Source organism: Aphelocoma coerulescens, chromosome 7, assembly GCF_041296385.1.
Source record: "Aphelocoma coerulescens isolate FSJ_1873_10779 chromosome 7, UR_Acoe_1.0, whole genome shotgun sequence".
Classification (NCBI taxonomy): domain Eukaryota; kingdom Metazoa; phylum Chordata; class Aves; order Passeriformes; family Corvidae; genus Aphelocoma; species Aphelocoma coerulescens.
In genome coordinates, this window is record NC_091021.1 from 33,595,291 (window position 1) to 33,613,498 (window position 18,208).

The 18,208-nt window shown below is 40.0% G+C and overlaps 1 protein-coding gene across 6 annotated transcripts in view; it reads right to left on the reverse strand.

Moving 5' to 3' along the window:
- The window catches only part of ZRANB3 (zinc finger RANBP2-type containing 3), a 43,065-nt gene extending 30,870 nt beyond the window's left edge, over positions 1-12,195 (reverse strand). Inside the window, exons 1-2 of one of the 6 annotated variants that reach the window (XM_069021237.1) lie at positions 11,449-12,195; positions 6,708-6,866 (exon numbers count right to left, since the gene is read on the reverse strand). In XM_069021237.1, coding sequence (XP_068877338.1) covers positions 6,708-6,859 — 152 coding nt within the window. In that variant the 5' untranslated portion in view covers positions 6,860-6,866; positions 11,449-12,195. Of the gene's footprint in view, positions 1-6,707; positions 6,867-8,297; positions 8,317-10,811; positions 11,128-11,416 lie in introns of those variants that run through there. The other 5 variants (XM_069021238.1, XM_069021236.1, XM_069021235.1 and 2 more) reach the window with 5 other exon arrangements.
- Between the last annotated feature and the right edge of the window lie 6,013 nt (positions 12,196-18,208).

Genomic DNA, 18,208 nt, shown 5'->3' on the forward strand with positions numbered 1-18,208 from the left:
AGTTCTACCATTGGGTTTTTTCTGCTAAGTCTTCCTTTTTTTTTTTTTTTTTTTTTACCCCACATCGTTCATCTCCTGAATTATATCCTACATTCACTTACTGACAATGCATTTTTTGTTCTATTTGAACTGCTTCCCAGTTCCTCCAGCATCACTTCCAAACAAGCTTCCCTGGCTATGAAAGCTCTGCAGAATTTGGCTCAGTCTCTCATTCATACTTCCTGCATCTGAATCTCATTCTGTGAGCTAGCATCTTCATTTATTCATCCCTCTCTTCCTTGGCACTTCTCAAATGTGAAATGTACTCTGAATCACTACAAACCAACGTCTTTACAAAAATGAAACCTTTCTCCAACTCCCAGAGCTGAAATGTATTAACTGTTTGATGCTGTCCATATTCACTAAATAGCCACCACATCCTTTTTCCCCAGAGATTACTTCTGTGCTCACCTGTTATAATGCAGGTTTAAGGACCCACATTCATCACAAAATTATAATAATTTTAGACAACTGAGTTGCTGAATATATTGGAATAGAAGATTATTTCTTTCTTGCTCTAGCAAGAGATTTATGCCTTGTTTCAAACAGCTCTCTCAGGCTAACTACAAATTACTGAGACTAGAGACAGAAACCACAAAAAAAGTTACAATTATTTTTATTCCAATCTGATCTCTGATCTCAAGTTCTACAAATAATGGAAACACTTGTTGATGGCACTTGATGCTGTGTGCCACCAAGCACAGATTAACATAAAAATGAAACACTTAAAGAAATATTCCTAGACATGACCTAAAAAAAAAAAAAGTAACAACAAATATGAAGGTAATTTCTTTTTCTAACATGCAAATTTAAGTAATCTGGCTTTTATTGAAATCACTGTGACAAAACCAGACAGAATAAGTAGATTTCCCAAAAGAGAGCACAATTACCTTTATCTTGCCTGTTTGTGATGATCTTCACGTTTAACTCTGAACTCCCCATCTTAAGATCAAACTGGCCATGAGTGTAATAACAAGAATTCAAACTAACTGCAGACTCACAGCAATGATACTACAAAACCTGGAGTCATTACAGGATATTCTGTTTGGGGCTTACACAAGTTCTACATCCTTACCTGCAGCATCTGACAGTCACTGTTCTGTGCTTACAAGGAAATAGCCAGAATGCTCATTAAACTTTTCAGCAACTGATCAAGCACAAAATGGCCCAGCATGAATAAAACTTGAAGAAAAATTCTTCTTATAGATGCTCCCCATAAATATAGATAATTATCAGTATAAATACTGATAATACACTGATAATTATCAAACAGCTATAGCTCCATAATATATGAACTCTTCACGTCAAGTATTTCTGTTACATTTTTCTTCCTTTAGAAATTAATGGCCAATGTTTTCACTGTGTAAATGAAATTATGTGCTTCTTGTTTAGGTTCAGCTAAGATATTCAGTAAACTAAGACTGTGGTGTTGTGAGAATTTATAACAGAAATGAAAACAGTAAAGTAAAACTCAGCTGAAAATAACTATGCTTTATCTCCCAGAAGAGAAATACTAAGAACTGATACTGGGAGAAAATTCAACATTAGCCTGCAAAGTATTTTTTAAGTGTTCCTTTAAACCATGCAGCTGATTCTGAAAAAAACAAATTAGACAATGGTAAAAAGCAGTTGGCCTTGCATTTAATCACAACATCGACTTGCAGAAACCTATGACCTTTTAAACAAAGGACAGAAAAATTATATATATACAGTAAGAGATATGTAGACATGGAACTAGGCTTAGTGCTTCAAAATGGGATTGAAAGACAAATCTATTTTCTTATTCATAACTACTATCAGAGATAAAAACCTGAAGAATAGAAATACACTGAAAGAGCAAATCAATCAGTAGTCATAGATCAAAAATAGTAAAGATAAAAGCAAAAGTAAAACAAAAGCTCTGGTAACTTAAAAAGGCAATACAAGGCAGAAAGCACCAATTGCATTGTACAGGAGAAAGAAAGATTAATAGACAACATAAAACCCAGAAGCAACCTCAGTAATAATGGTAACAATGAGAGTGGAAGTGAAAAATAGTTACAGAAAAGTGTAAGAAAAAAGGGCCTACTGCTGTAGCACAAACTAAAATATGCATGGGAGTCCATGGACTGAACAGATTTTCTCTTATTCTATCAGCTTCCAAAATGTAAAACTATCATTCCCTTGGACAACCAACTCAAATGGAAATTACACCCTTCATACTCCTCAATGGATCGTACATCCCCGAAAGTTAAAGAAATTTGTGCAGACATCTGAGTAAGAATTTAAATAGGACTTCTATCAGAAATTCCTCATCCTACAAAAGGCTGTGCATGGGAATTCTAAACATTTCTTTTGGCTTCCTGCACATTTCTGTGGCCCAACTACTAAAACCTCACCAGATTGTATATACTATGCCTTTCCAGAGAAGAATCTTTCAACTGTGTTTATAAACTTTGATGAAATTATGATTTGAATCTTTGGTTTTTTGGTCTACTTTGGAGATGGGAGAGGGGAATAATTTCTACAAAGACTGATAATCTTTGAGGTAAAAGGCTGTTTTAATTAAAAAAGAATTAACTATGTGTTCCTCCTGTGTAACTTGCTAGAAACCAGAGACATAGTCAATGGGAAAAAGTACTATTCTGAAGTGTAGGCAACTGACTCAATACTATAACAGAGGACATTCACATTCCATTCTCTAATAATTTCACTGCCATAATGGTTCTCTGTAGACTATTATCCAAAAAAATATTAAACACTATACAACTTTTTCTTACTCTAGATAGGGACTGCCTAACAAAACAATTGCCTTTTCATTAAAAGTGATAGCTCTTAATGGCAGATGTGAACTCTGCATATCCTGATATTGCCATCCATGGTCATTTACTTTTTTTACTCTGTCTAACAACATTAAGCCAGCATGTATGGCATATTAAAAATCACATGCTCCTGAATATATAAGTTAATGTATTACCTCTCAAGCTTATAGAGGAAATAAGATCACCCCAAGTTACAACAGTTTGAACACACAATTATAATGGAAAAGCTTGTTTTATGAGTGGTAAATATCTCCAAGTCCTCTTTTGCATCCAGCTTAAACAAATTGTTCTGCCAACACACCTAGAAAGAAATATATCTGTGTCCGAAGGCATCTTTTACAGATACCATCTACAAGACAAGCAATGCTAAATAATGATGCTTGCAAATCACATACTGACAGTTTTTATTACAAAACTTGATAAAGCATTTAGTGATATCCAGTAGTATGAGAGCTAAATTTCAAACAACAGCATGCCTCTTTTACAGAGTATTCAGGTGAACAAATTGTTTGCATTACTAGACAGACATCACACACTTTCATCAAGAGAGGATATAAAACAAGAACACATGGTAAAAAGAATTGTGACTTTACAAGTATGACATTAAGGAACAGAAGCAGTAAAAATCAGTAATATTCAAAGAGAGACGTGAGCTCAAATGAGACTGAATACAATCCTTATCAGTACTATTGAGTAATTTGCCCATATATCACTGAATCTTGGATATTTTATCCAAGCTGCTACTACTTCTTCCAGGGTATTGTGCTTCAACACTGCCACCTCTTCACTAACAGCTGGTGACCCCTTAGTTCTACCCTGAGTTCTGAGGAAATGGAGATTTGTCCACATCTGCCCAAACCATGACTAATAAGCAGCAGAGAGCGAACAGAGAATTGCTCATTTCCACCTCCCAACAGCACACACACATCTGACCCCAACAACCCACAGTATTTCCTAAGCTTGTTGCTAACAGTTCACATTCCTGGAAGGGACAAGTCGGTTAGTTTTTATTTAAGAGGCAGTTTAAAGCACACACAAATAAATAAATACATATTATTGCTGGTTTTAAAAGTAACTTACACCTTCACTGGAAGAAAATCATAAAAATAAAATAGTCTTCATGGACATAAGTTGTGTGCACCCACCTTTTGTGCACATTAGTGTTTGAGGCTACAAATAAAGACTATATATTGTATCCATCCCTAGGCAGCCATTCCAAAGTGCATTTCTGAAGAATAATCTCTAGTAAGGAATAAGCAGCCAGTCAGTTATTTACCTCTAAGGCATGTTTGTGAGACAAAAGGTATCTTATGTTGAACCACACACTGTCTTGCTGGCTCTAGAATTGTCATTTCCTAGTAAAGTGTTAGGCAGTCTCCATTAAATGAGGTAATGCCTTTGGAGCATCTACTGGAAAAGCCTTTGATTCATTTACCAATGAACCGAAAGTACAAACCACAACAGCATATTTATTTTATGCTTTGGGAACAGACAAGGGAATTAATAGCTCACTCCCAGCCCCTTCCATGCAAAAAATAAGAGTTTGCTCTAATAATAAGTTCCTTTTCATGCTGGGTGTTTGTCTAATCTAAGATGATATTAATTGAATCTCTTCAGCCAACACTTGCTCTACACCAGTTTCCTATCACTCCAGCAAAGCATGGATTAAGTGATGACTGTGAAGGGAGTGCATAGCCTGGGGGAAGAAAAAAGATGAGCAGAGATGCATATATTGCTCACTTCAAGTCCTATGCTTATGTATTTTTAAAACTAGAAAAGACACTTCTACAGAAAATGTACCACTAGGAATACTGAAAGAAGGTTTAAATCATTATGGAGTACACAAAAGGGAAAGACTTGTGTGAGGCAAGGGTTGACAAACTAATAAGAAAATTCAGCTACAAGCACCAGAGGCTCTTGTTCTCTGTTTTGGGACAGGAAGAGAAATAGATCCACATGAGCAAGGGACAGATTTAAAAAATACTCCTTGGGAAAGTTTGACTTAACACTTTTTACTTTAGATAGAAGCTGGCTGAGAGTGTGCACACAATTCCTCAGTTTGACCCAGCTTACACATAGAATGTGCTGTGCCAAGGAATGAGATTTCTTGCAATAATGATGAACATTTTTCCATATTCATGCCACATGAAAACCATCAGTGCTGGGTTATGCAAAACTCTTGTTAGTGAAAGACTTAAAGAAAAAACCCAACATAAACCTATAACCCTAATGAAAAAAATAAAATTCCCTCCTTGACAAGAGTCATTAGACTAGGTATGCCAAACCTTTTTGAATACTTATTGCAGGCAATTGTTACTATTTCAACAAAAAGAAGAAAGAAACATCTGATAAAAATTTATCCAGTCCTGTAGCTAAGCTGCTTCCCAAGGAACCTCTGTATTATATAACAGCCTGCAAAAGATTATGCCACTTTCAAATACATCCATTAGCCTACACTAATTAAATGTGCAGTTTCTTTAATTTTAATGGCTTCTGTTATTTCACTGTTTGTATATATAAATATATACCTCAATTACATATTCAGTAGCAGTCAAGGGCTTTGGATTTATTAAATTCAACTCTAACATAGGCTTTGCTGTCTATTCTACCAAAACCTTAGCTATCCATTAAAATCATATCCTTTCATTCTCAGTCTGTGCAGCAAGAAAGTGCCTGATATGGCTGGTGGTCACAGAGAAGTTAATGCCAGTTTAGCATAAAGCATATCAAATCTCAGGCTCTCATGTGAATGGCTGGACTCATCTTTCTCTTCTGCCACTGAAACTGGCAGTATAAAACAGATGGTTTGTTCATTCCCTGAGACAGCAGTGCTAAAGGGTTTTGGCCAAAGGAATAGAATCAAAGAGAAAAAACTCACAGGAAATTTTAATTGATTGAAAGTTCCATATAATTGCAAGAACTGATGATAAATATTTCCTTTCCAATTTTTCACCTTTGGAGAAAAAGATGCACATTCCTTTTCCCCTGCAAATAATCACAAACATTGGCAAGCAACCCCCTTAGGCCCTAAACTCTCGTTCTCAGCAAGATGCTGAAATAATCAGGAACTAATTTCATCCATCTTTCCCACACAGGCTACAGTAATTCCATTTGTGCCAGACCTCCCCAACATCATCCCTTTCCAAAAAAACAGCATACAGTAGTTTCACAGCTTTAGACTGCAATTGCCCACATTTCCTAAAATTTATAAATGTGGAAATAGCATTTTCCCCCTCCTTTTTGACCCTGTAACTCAGTAACAGGCTCTTACTCAGCAAAATATTTCTGGGCTCTGCTGCATAAACTGTGATTTTGATTTACCAGGTACTTAATTGTTGAATGTCTACTCCATCAGCTGCTGCACTGGCTAACTGAGCACTCTGCAAGGCTGCTTCTGCTCTGCTGCTGCAGCTCAGTGAGCTCCAGAACACCCTGATTACACACCAGAATTGTACCAAGTTTAAAATAGAAAACCACACAGATGCATCAGGATCTGTTAGTCATTCCCTTAACAGCTCTACCACGCCATTAAGAACTAAAGAATCCAATGTGAATTAACTTATTTTAAGAATTCTTTATTAACATAACAAAATGATGGTCCTACTGATACCAACCTCCTTTCACACAAGAACTTTGATACTATGATTCTCTTTTGCATAATGCATTAATAAACATTTCTTCATCCTCTGCGGAAAAAAAACCCGTAACTCATTTTAACCATGTTACCTTATAGCTTATGAAAGATTTCTGTAACATAACTCACCTAAGACTGCTGCTATAGAATAACCTCTGTAAAAATTAACTGATTTTTACCTAAAGTAATTATTTTTGGCATGTGATACAGTAAGTTGAATACAATAATTTTACCTGCCACTTCTCTGAAGCGCAAATATGATGCCTTTTTCCTGAAAAGGAAGCAGCTTCTTTCTCAGTCTTTCGGGTAGGAAGGACAGCTTAGCATCAACATCCTCTAACTGAGAAGCTTCAAGTGAAGGCGTTTCCTGAAGAGCATTGGCCATGCTGAACCTGAGGGAAACAAAAGAGAAAGATGTCGCCTTACAAGAATACAGAAAAAAGCTTCACGGACCAATACTGATCACTTCATCTTGAAATAATCAATATCTACACAACTTCTCTTGAGTTTTGAGAATTCTCTCTGGAAAGTATAAAATTGTGCAGGTGATGGAGGAAGAGTCCCTCACCTCAGTCTCAATAAAATATTCTAACTATTCCAGGATGACGAGGTCAGCATTTGTCTCTTCCTCTACACTATAAAATAATTATTTAAGCAAATATCCTATTCATGAATGAAAGTTATTTGCCATTCAAATCAAGCTTACTCATGGACATCGAAACATAATTCTTTTAGTAAATATTTTTCAGAAGAGTTCTAGGAAAAAGATAGGTTATTTAACCTTCTGATGATGGAACTAACAGTCCTTTAAAATTTTTAATTCTAAAAATTAAATTGGAAAAAAAAGGGGTAAATAAGCCCACTTTGGGGGAAGTAAAAAAAAAAAAAAAGAAGAAAAAATAAATCAATACAAATTTTCATAGTGTGCTTAAGATTAAAAACGGGGATTCTTCATTCATTTTTGTTCAAGGGACAGGGTCAGAGCAGAAATACTCACTTTTGTTCTCTTTTAACTTCAATAGAGTTTAAACAAGGAAACAAAAGTTTATAAAGCTCAGTAGCAGTGCAGTAACTGAACACAAAGAAAGAATAAAACCTTTACATCAAAACATTACCTAATTATTTTGGATTCACAGCCTGTGTAAGGAGCAGGATTACCACAGAAACAAAGAATGTCAGCCAAAATAGGCTTCCTGGACTCTTAGCAGTACCACCAGGTTTGATAGCAAAATTCTGAACTGGGTGCAGATTTTTTGATAGTGATAGGAGAGGGAAAAGGACAGGGAACAGGACCTGAATGTTCTGGGAACAGGACCTGAATGTTCTGGAAATCCGCTAAACTGTTGTAGAATTCCAGAAAAATGAGGATTTTGGCGGATCTGTCACTGGCATTGGCAGTCAGGCTAATGACATTCAGGCAGACAGAAAATGAATAAGTGCTTTTCTTGGTTACAGGATGAATTACAGGCACGTCTATCAGGATACACATCAGGCATTCAGGGGAATGTACAGAAAATGCTGTGGATGAGCCTCCAGGCAAGTTCCATGACATTCTCATCATGGAAGAATTGAACAGGGTAACACTGGAACTTCCAGGCATTCCTTCTTGGGCCTCTATTACCACTTCTACAAAGAAGGGGTGTTTAACCACAACCATTCTGACATACCATTCTGCTGGGCAATGAGGGAAGAATAGTGAATTTAAAATACTGATCAACACACGTAAGTTGGGACATAAGCATTATATTGACCATGGCAATTTTGTCCCCCATTTTCATAAGTGGAATCTTTGATATATCTTCACAGAAACAATATTCCTGTACCTTGGGCCTCTGGAACATTCAGCAGCAGATACAAGTACTGTGATGAGTACCAGGCTCTTTCATGCATGTCCACCACAGAGCGTTGCTTAACAGAAGATGGAAAACCCCTGTGTGCCCAAGAGAAGCATTTCACAGGAAAAAATTCATACGGCTCCAGTAAATACCTGCTTCAGCTCTCAGCTGAGCAAACAAAATGTTTCAACTCTATCTGTTGGGAAAACAATCACAACCACTCCAGTTCCATCACAATATTTTCCACTGAGTATTTTTTCTTTAATTTTAAAAGTTGATTAAGGTACTTCAAGACTGCTGGCAAACAAACAAACACTAAACATTTCTGTAGAGCTGAGCTTCAACAAGAACACTGCAGGATTGGTGGGCCCAACAAACCTGTTCAACACTCAGTTCTGAGATTCACCTCTAAAGAAAATTTGTGACTCATTTTCTGTGATAATTTTCCTTTCTATAAATGCAGAGATAATGATGTACTCCTGATCAGCTCTCTACATAGCTTGTTGTGAGTGACAATATGAGAATGAAATGTTAACATAATTAACTTTCTGTTGAGCGAGATCATGACAAGATCCTTTCAATGAAACACTGAATAGGAACCATGCAGTTTCAGAAGCATAAATCTGAATTAGAGGAGGTGCACGAATCACCAGTACATAGCAATACTACCATAAAAAATATTTCTGCATCAGTCATTAACAAGGTTAGAACTGACTTTTGAGATCTTAGAAAGCAGCAAAACAGAAAACACTAACTACCAGATATGTACAAGTTTTTGTTAAGTTTTTTTCTCTAAGTGAATAATTATTTAAATGAATGGTAAATAATTATAGACTAGGTGAATAATTAAAGAACTCCACATGTGGTGAACAATAACTATTAAAACAACATACACAGTGACTGTGGCAGTGGTGGTCATTCATGTTTTGAGACAGAGCATTTATATACACACTGTAGTAATGTCAAGAAATAAAAATAGTCTGTTTTAAAAAAGAATTTAGTGTAGCAGAAGACCAGGTTGTATCTGTTGTTCTACTCACTGCAGATTTAGAAGATGTAAGGAGAGAGAGTAAGACTAGTCCCTGTATTCTCTAACTACAAGTTTTCATTTTTTTTTCTGTGTCCCTAATGAGCTGTAATACAGATCACATCGACCTTCTCACATCTCCACATCACAAGTTCTGGATGTTCATTTTTTTCAGACAAAATAGACCTGAAAGGTTTTGTGTGGAGACCTAGCTTTTCATTGAGAGACTTCATTCAGCTGCACAAGTTTCATGAGTTTAAAGCCCCAAATTCTGGAGTATTTACTCAAGTGTTTTAAAGGAGATGAAGGATAAAACAGCTGAGTTACTAAACCCAGTAACTATTGCTTAAGTATCTCAGGACTAGATAGTGGTAAATGATCCCAGCTTTTAAAAGCAGGGATGAGGAAGACTCATGGACCTACTTCAAGATTCATTCATAAGACATAAAAAAATCAGTAAAAAATTATGAAGTGCAGAACCTGTGAACATCAGGATAAATGCATTTATTTGGTGGGAGTCACCATGTGCTTTGTAAAGGTGATTCCCATTTTTCCAGTCTGATGAAGTTTTTTTGAAAGGGCTCTACAACAATGTACATATTAACTACTTGATGCAGTGCAATTCCCACTATTTTTCAAAACTGAATTGAAACAGAATGAATTTCATAACATATTTCTACTGTAACTATAATTTCCTAATTTCCAGGAAAACTTTTGAGAAAGTCTCTCAAACTTTCAAGAAAACCGAGCTGCCCCATAAAAAAATTGCACTGAAACTTTTTTTTTAATTCAAGCAATCACAGTTCAAACATGAGAGAGCAACAACATCAGCAGTATTTCCAAGTAATCTGCTCCAACTTCTATCATGTTCAATCAATCATAAATGATCTAGAAAAGTAAGTAGCTACTGAGGGATAAGGGCAGTGCAAATAATAGTAAAACAAAACACAATTTGAAAAAACCCAACCTTGAATTTCTTTCTAATCACTGCTCCCGCTATACTGCATTTCACTATAGGCCCTTATCCTTCCAGAGGCAGCAACTGAGACCCAGCTTGTTGAGGATCTTACCCCTGGGGCTGTTTCTTTATTGGAAAGTTGGGTGCAAGACTGATGATAAGTTCAAGGACTACTTTAAGTTTTCCAATAGCTGTTTGTCAATACAAGCTGATTACATAATATAAACCCACTGCTTATTTTTACAGGCCACTAAGTATAGCCTTTTAATGCAGCACAGCAGCAGATGCCTAAGACAAATGAGTCTTTTCACTAAGAGTTTTGCTTCATAAATTTCCTCTTGATGGCCTTAACTGCTCCATGACTGTGTGTTCAATAAAACTTAATAGGGGATTCAAGGCTCTAACATCATCTTGGTTGATTGATTAATCAACTATTTCACAGAATCACAGAAGTTTTTGCATTGGAAGGGACCTCTGGAGATCATCCCGTCCAACTCCCCTACCCAGGCAGGCTCACCTGGAGCAGGTGATACAGGAACGCATCCAGGTGGCTTCAGAATGTCTCCAGAGAGGGAGAATCCACGACCTTCCTGGGCAGCTATTCCAGTACTCTGACATGTTTGTAAAGAAGTTCTCCCTCATGCGGAGGTGGAACTTGTGTTTTATTTTATGGCGATTAATCCTCATCCTGTCACTGGGCACTACTGAAAACAGTCTGGCACCATCCTCTTGGCACCCGCCTTGGAAATATTAACGTGCATTAATGAGATTCCCCTCTCAAGTCTTCTCTTCTCCAGACTAAACAGGCCCAGCTCCCGCAGTCTCTCCTCATAAGAGATGCTCCAGACCCCTCATCACCTTTGTGGCCTCTGCTGGACCCTCTCCAGTAACTCCTTGCCTTTCTTGTACTGAGGAGCCACCAGTGGGATAATAAAGAATTGAAAATCTACCCATCAGAACACAGCGTTTTAAAGAATACTACAAGAGAAAGCAATCAGACGGAGCAAAGGACATCACACAGTTCTTCAGCATAGAACAGTTTTTCCACAGGCCGCTGTACCACGCTGGAGGGAAGCGCACGCCTCAATACCTGCCTGGGGGCAAGTTTTTTATTCTACTTACGCAAGTCCCTGCAGCTGCAATCGCAGAAGTACCTGAGCGCACGATGCGATGAGCCAGCAGCAGCAACAGCAAGAAGTGAAACTTGCCACAAACACGGCCTGGGGACGAATAGGAGGCACCTGGTAGCTCGTTCCCGGCTGGCGACCGACCCCGAGCGCGTCCCACCTCGGGGACCCCCTCACGGCCGCGGGCTCCGCGCTCAAACGGCCGCCGGGAAGTGACGCATGACCAGTGGTCACGGAAGGGAAGCGCTTTCGGGCCCGGGGACCGCTTTTTCCTTATTTTTTCTGTCCTCGCCGCCCTTCTACCCCCGGCCCCGCTTCCCCAGGAGCGAGTTAAAAATCATCTTCCCGCCCGGCCGTGCCTTGTACCGGCCCCTACTCCGCTGGAGCGGGGGGACTGAGGAAGGGCGGGAAGGGGGAAGCAGGCTGGGAACGGAGGGAGCCGAGGATGGCGCTAAGGGCCGGGCTGGAAGGGGCAGTGCCGCCGGCTCTCGGGCTTAGGAAGAGCGGTGAAAGCCGGGGCAAGGGGCCAGGAGGCCGAGAGGTTGCGCGGGCAAGCCCCGACTACAGCTCCCAGCCTGCCCTGCCAAGGTCCGGGCGCTGTGAGGCTCCGGGAGCGCTGGCGCGGGAACCCTGTGGAGCCGGGGCACTGCTGCTCGGGATACACCACACGCTCGGGAGCAAGAGAGCAGCTCAGGCGCGGATGAAGGGAGAGCGGCCAGGATAAGGCTCGGAGGCCGCTGGAACCCCGCACTGCCACTGCCGCGGGATCATTCCGTGCGCCCGCGGCCATGGGCGGCACGCAGCGGGCGGGCCTTGCGGTGCCGGGGCGCCGCTCTCACTGGTGCTCACGGCTGTCTGTCAATGCGGCCGCGCCCTCCAATTGGCCGCCGCCTTCCGGGCGGGCTCGTCTTCGCGTAAGCGCCGAGCGGCACCACTCCGCGGCAGCGCCGGGGGGGAGGGCGCCGCAACGCTTATTGGTCCATACGCTTGTCCATCATTAGCATTCCGCGCAACCATTGGTGGCGGCTGTCCAGGGGGTGGGGCCTCTCTCCCCGCCGCGGCAGCAGCAGGAGGAACCCGGGCGGCGCTCAGCGCTGGGTTCGGCGCCCCTCGTGTGTGAGGAGCCGCCGCCCGCCGGGCGCGGTGTCCTGTGAAGGAGTCCGGGTACGAGCCCGGGAAGGAGCGCTCCGCCGCGGTGAGGAGCCCGGGACGCCGCTGGGGAAGGTGCTCCCGCGGGCGGGGGTCGTAGTGCGCTGAGGGAGGAGGGGGGGCCGCGCCCGCAGTGCGCAGAGCGGGGGCAGCGCTGAGGGAGGGGGGGCGCGGCCGCGGGGCCGGTGGGTCCAGCCCGGCCGGGGGTCGCGGTCCGGTGGGGTGAGCCCGGCCCTTCCCCTTCCCTAATATAGGCAGGGCTGGCTGGAGCGGGACACAGGGCTGTTCATCTATTATGTATTAATATTTTAAAAATTTCTGCCGCATGTTGAATAATTCTGCATGTGGGTCTATCTACCATATTATAATATAAAGTGTAAGTAGACTCGAGAGCAAACTACGTCACAGCCTGGTTTTTGCCATCTCTTTTAAAAACGTTTTTAAATGAGTTTTCAGCACCGAAGAAGGGTTTCACTTTATGAGGAAGACGGAACGAGATAGAAAAAGAAGTGAGGGATAGCTATTTCTTACATGGGGGTCTAAGAATTATTCAGATTATTCACGTGGAGAGATTTGCACACATCCTACGTGTTGGTGGATTTGTGTGATGTCCATAGAAAGCTGGATTAGGAAGGTGATGGAAAAAAAACAAAAACAGTGGTGCACACTTTGCCGAGGGTGCATTGGCAGATAGTACAATCTACCATAGTGTTTGCTATCTCGGAGTGGTTTTGCTAATAGTTTTTATTTTAAATTTTGATGGCCCTTTCTTATTAACCTGAAACCGAAGAGATCTTGTGTGCCTAAAGCAGAATAGGGAGTGTGTTGGGTTTTTTCTCTTGCACTGGCCTTTTTGCATTGAGGCATTAACCTGCAGTTTTTAATGGGGTTGCTTTCTCATGTCTTGTCTTCCACAGGGAGTAATGTATTTGAGACATGCTTTTTGCCCGAATATTAAGCAGCAATCTTACAGGGCAGTATGTCTTGTGAATGTTAGATTAGAAATATGTATTTGCTGTTGAAGTGAAAGGTAAAATGAAGTTCTGATTATTTTTCAAAATATTTTGTCCAAAGAATTTGCTATTCAAGAGAAAGAAATGGCAATGGAAACACATTTTCTTTGACAGTCTTCCATTGGCTTGGCATGCAGCTAATATTAAGCCTTTGTCTTACAGTAAGTACTGTGATGTCAAGGGTTTGAGTATTTTGTAGAAATTAAGTAACTTACTGCTTTTACTCCTCAATTTACAGGAGGAGTGCAATGTCCCAATGACAAAGGTAATGTTAAGACTTGTGTCCTTTTAAATCTTGGAAGTTTAAAAATGTAGTACTTGTAACTGCACTGCCTGGCCACTCTTTATTTTACAAAGCTGTAAATTGCTATCAACTAGTACTTTTCTCGTGAGTAAAAATAGATTTGACTAAATACCAGTAATATTGAGGGGTGTGAAGTGTACTGGGTTAGGTTTGTTAGCAGTGTTCCAGAAACTATTTGTTAAAGATTTGGGAAGGGTCAGTCAGTAAATCTGCTGCAGTGGTTGTCTTGTTTCTATTTTAATTTTTTATGTTAAGAGGAATAAAGGAAAAGTTGAGGAGACTGGTACTACTACTTTGCTCTTCCTCATCTTAAACGTAATTCTGCCTATGCCTTTTTTCTTCTTTTAACTTAGGTTAAGTTTTTGGATTTCATTTCTTCTCATATTTCAGTATATTTGCCTTACACCATAGTCTTTATTTTGTATTACTTTCTTAAAGTCTGTCCGTGCTTCAAACCAGCTGAATGGTTTAGGTCAAGTGCTCTAGGCTCAGCTCTGGGTACAACCCAAATGCCATGGTTTTGGGGTTTATTCAGTTAAAAGGTGCTGTCAGTTTGCTACAGTGGCCTCTGTTAATTCAAGTTCATGTCTTTGTATCGCCACTTTGACATTACTACTTCCCCCCAGGGTTAATTTGGCTAAAACATGTAGCACCACATCTTTTTAAAGACCTTTATGTGTCTAAGGTTTCAAGGTGCTGCATTCCAGGCTTTTAAAAGTAGCTGATACAGTTGCATTTTTTGGACACTTTGGGGAAAATCGGCCTTTTGACACCGTGTTCTCTAAGAGGGAGTTGTCAGGTAATGGAGCAATGTAAACTTTGAATTGGCTATATGGTGGCATACAGTCCATCTTATAAAAATCTTTTAGTATATATTGACTGCATGGTTCAGTTTTGGTGAGCTAGACAACTCTATGCTCTAACTTTTACTACCTGGATAAAAATATGAGCCACTTTGGATGTCCTGATTAGTTGAAGTGATTTGGATCTGAAATTTTTCAGCATACTTGGATTCTCATTGCAAAGATACAAAGAGAGTTAAGCAGCAGCCGGTAAATACGAAGTGCTGTAATTCATGGGTGTGACAGCTAATGAGCTTTCAATAGGAGTGGGAGAATATCCTGTAATCCTGACATCACTGGGCTGAAGGACTGCAGAGGTGTTGAGCTTTAGTGGCAGTTTTCGTGTGCCCATCCCACCTAGGAATGGCCAGCTAGAAAGGCTTTCCTTAAACGCTGCATTCCACATTAAGCCTTTTAGTGATGGAAAGAGGAGTTGTTGGGCAGTGAAGACCTGAATAATAAGGTCATTCACACCGTATTCTTTAGGCAAGAAGAATCAATTCGAGTGCCTTAATGTGGTGCTTACTCTGGCTGATAGGTAGCATCTATGGGAGCCCGTTAAAGTTGGGGTTATGTGGTTCTTTGTGTATCCTCCTTGACTTTTCTTTGAGGTGATGGACCAATGTGCTGCATAACAATGTCAGGAGATTTTGGAAAGTGGTATTGGAAAGCTCTGTTTCTGTGAGATGGTAAGTCAGCAACAGATTGTGATTAAATATTGATGGGGAAACGGCACTTTGGGCCTGCCTATAATCTTATTTCGATTTCATAACTTGTTGAAGGAGTGTTTTAGAGGAAATAATGTCTGGAAACAGATTTATGAAGGGCAGCAGCCTTAATTACAGAACAGCCTGCACTGCTACTCTTGTGCATGAGTTAGTCTCCTGCAGTTTAATGTATGTATTATGAGAATCCTGTCAACGTGTCATTTTATGATATGCACTTTTCTCCAATATATAGAATTAAGTTTCCAAGAATATTTGGTTATTGTATGTTCAGATCCAGACTGCTGAAGCAAAGTGTAGATTTGAGATGGCTCTGGGGTGCTTATTCCAGGGTTTCTTTTCTACTCTTTATCTTGGATCTCTGTAAGGAAATGGGGCATTACCTCTTAGCTGTCATTGGTTTCTGCATAAACAATTATATACTACATTGTCCACCTGTCTTTTTTCATCTGCTGCTGAATTTTTGTTCTTTACTCTCCTTCCCAACAATTTTTATTACTCTTTATTCTGTAACTTGAATTTGTGTATAAAATGGAATTCTATCCTGTGTTTATTTTATACTCTTAACTTCTCTGCCCCCTCCTCAGGTTTGTTAGCAAGTTTGTACTGCCATGAATGAAAGGTCTTTGTCCAACTGTGTATAGAATTGTCTGAAGGCTGAAGCTTGTCAGGACAAATGTCCTAAATACCTTAAAAGCTGTGACTAAATAGTTGCTCCTTCATTTTAAAAGCACAGTTTTGGATAACTTGCATTTCTGGGTCAAAAAATAACCTCTAAAAGGCATAAATGTAAAAGATGTCATCTCTGGATCTGGTTTAGCAAAAATCCAGGACCGAATTTTGTATTTTTCTAGAAAATGTTCTGTGTAAGTGGTTAGCAGTTAACCTACCACAGTTGTTCTAAGAATTGTTCCCAGCCAAGTGAAGTGTGATAGGTTGCTGTAGGTATCCAACTAAAGCATTTTAATTTATGTTAAGTGAAGCAAGACATAAATAGATGCAGTCCTTGCAATACCTGCTGCTGTGAAAGAGACCATCGTGATGCCATATCCTTGGCTTTTTGTTCCTGTGCCACCTCCTCTGCTCTGTTTAATGAGCTGTTACTGGGAGCACTTTCCGAACTTTTAGCTGTGTAAGATGTAGGTCTCTTATTTTATCAAATTGAAATATCTATTGGGAGACTTGGAGGAGCAGTTTAACTGGCAGATGGAGGAAATGGTGACTGGAAGTGAGATCAGTGACTTCTTTAGTGCAGCTGAATCTGGAAAAGGCTGTTGGTGTGCAGCTGGTGAGTGAAGTTCGTACTACTTCGAGTGCTTCTGCCAACAGCAGATTGAGGAGTGTTCTCACAGTCCTTTCTCCTGTCAGAGCTTGGGGCATCAAAACCTCCTGCTGGTGCTGAGAAGCTGGGAGCAGTTGCATCATTGACCAGTGCTGGATCCACAGGCAGATTTCCATCTGTTTTTATGTTCTAAGTGAACTCAGAAGAATTTGGTTTGTTCTTGTGGAGATACAGCAGGAGTTTTGAGAGGCATTGGAAAATTGCTGGAATGGATCAAATGTTCAGTTTTTGTACCCAAATGAGGCAGTAGCAAAATGAGTAAATCAGTTTGTGAGGAATTCTTGTCCATGTTATCACAGCAAGATTTGAAGCATTTCAACAGAAGGCAGGAAAAAAAGCCTTTTTCCTTTAAAGCATTGTTAATCCCTCGATCTTTTGGATGAAGAGCTCCATTTCAGTTCAATGTGCTCTGCACGTGTTCAAAAAGAGTACAGCTTGCTGCTACGATTAGAATAATTTTCTCCCTTTCTTTTGTAATCCATTAAATCTATTCCATAACTTAAAGCAAGAGCTGAGCCCTCACTGGTTTCTGTCTTCCCTCAGAAGCAGCTGGATTGGTTAGCAAAGCTACACACGCTGGCAGTACTTAGACTGAAAATAAAACCTGGTTTGCCTTTTTCAGTTGATGGGTCCTTATCCTTCTTCCACTTGGGAAGTCAGACTATTCCTGAACAAGAACTTTTTCCTAATGGCTTACCAAGGGAAAGGGAATAATTTCCTTGTGTTAGTGAGTGTTGCATATACTTTAGTGGCAGAAACTGGTAAAATGACAGTTAGATACTCAGAGTATCTGCTGATAGTATTTTTACTGTTAGAATTGACTGTAATGAGCCCTTAATTTTCACTCATAATGAAGATTACAAATAATTAGTCTCTTAGTTTAGGTGTTGTGGTTTCTTCTTTGTTTTAAGCACATCAAAGTGATCTTTAATGTATTTTCATTGCACTTAATCTCTATAAAGGCTGCTAGCTGCGTCTTTGGTTGCACATTGCATTATTGTCATGGAAAAATAAACGCTCTTTCAAAGGTTTAAAGTTGTACCACAAAGCAGTGCCAGTATTGCTGTGAGATGTCATCCTTGTGGTTATGGATTAGAGGAGGAAAAGGACTCCCAGTACTTGGAAAGCTGTTAAATGACTTCATGGAAGCTGGTGTAGGAATGCTACTGCAGTCTGGTTAGACTTGTGGTCTAACAAAAAGACATGAATCTTTCACACAAACTATTGTGTTAACTTATAAAAATGTTATGATTTTCATCCTATTAATTCATGTGGGAATGTTTTGTTTCCATCTAGTTTCAAGTATTGGCTTCTGGAGAGGAACACCTGTTTTTATGTGGACATTCTTGTTTCAGGGAGAAGCAACTGAGTCCAGACTGACCTTACCTAGTAATGAATTAAATGCAGAAGAA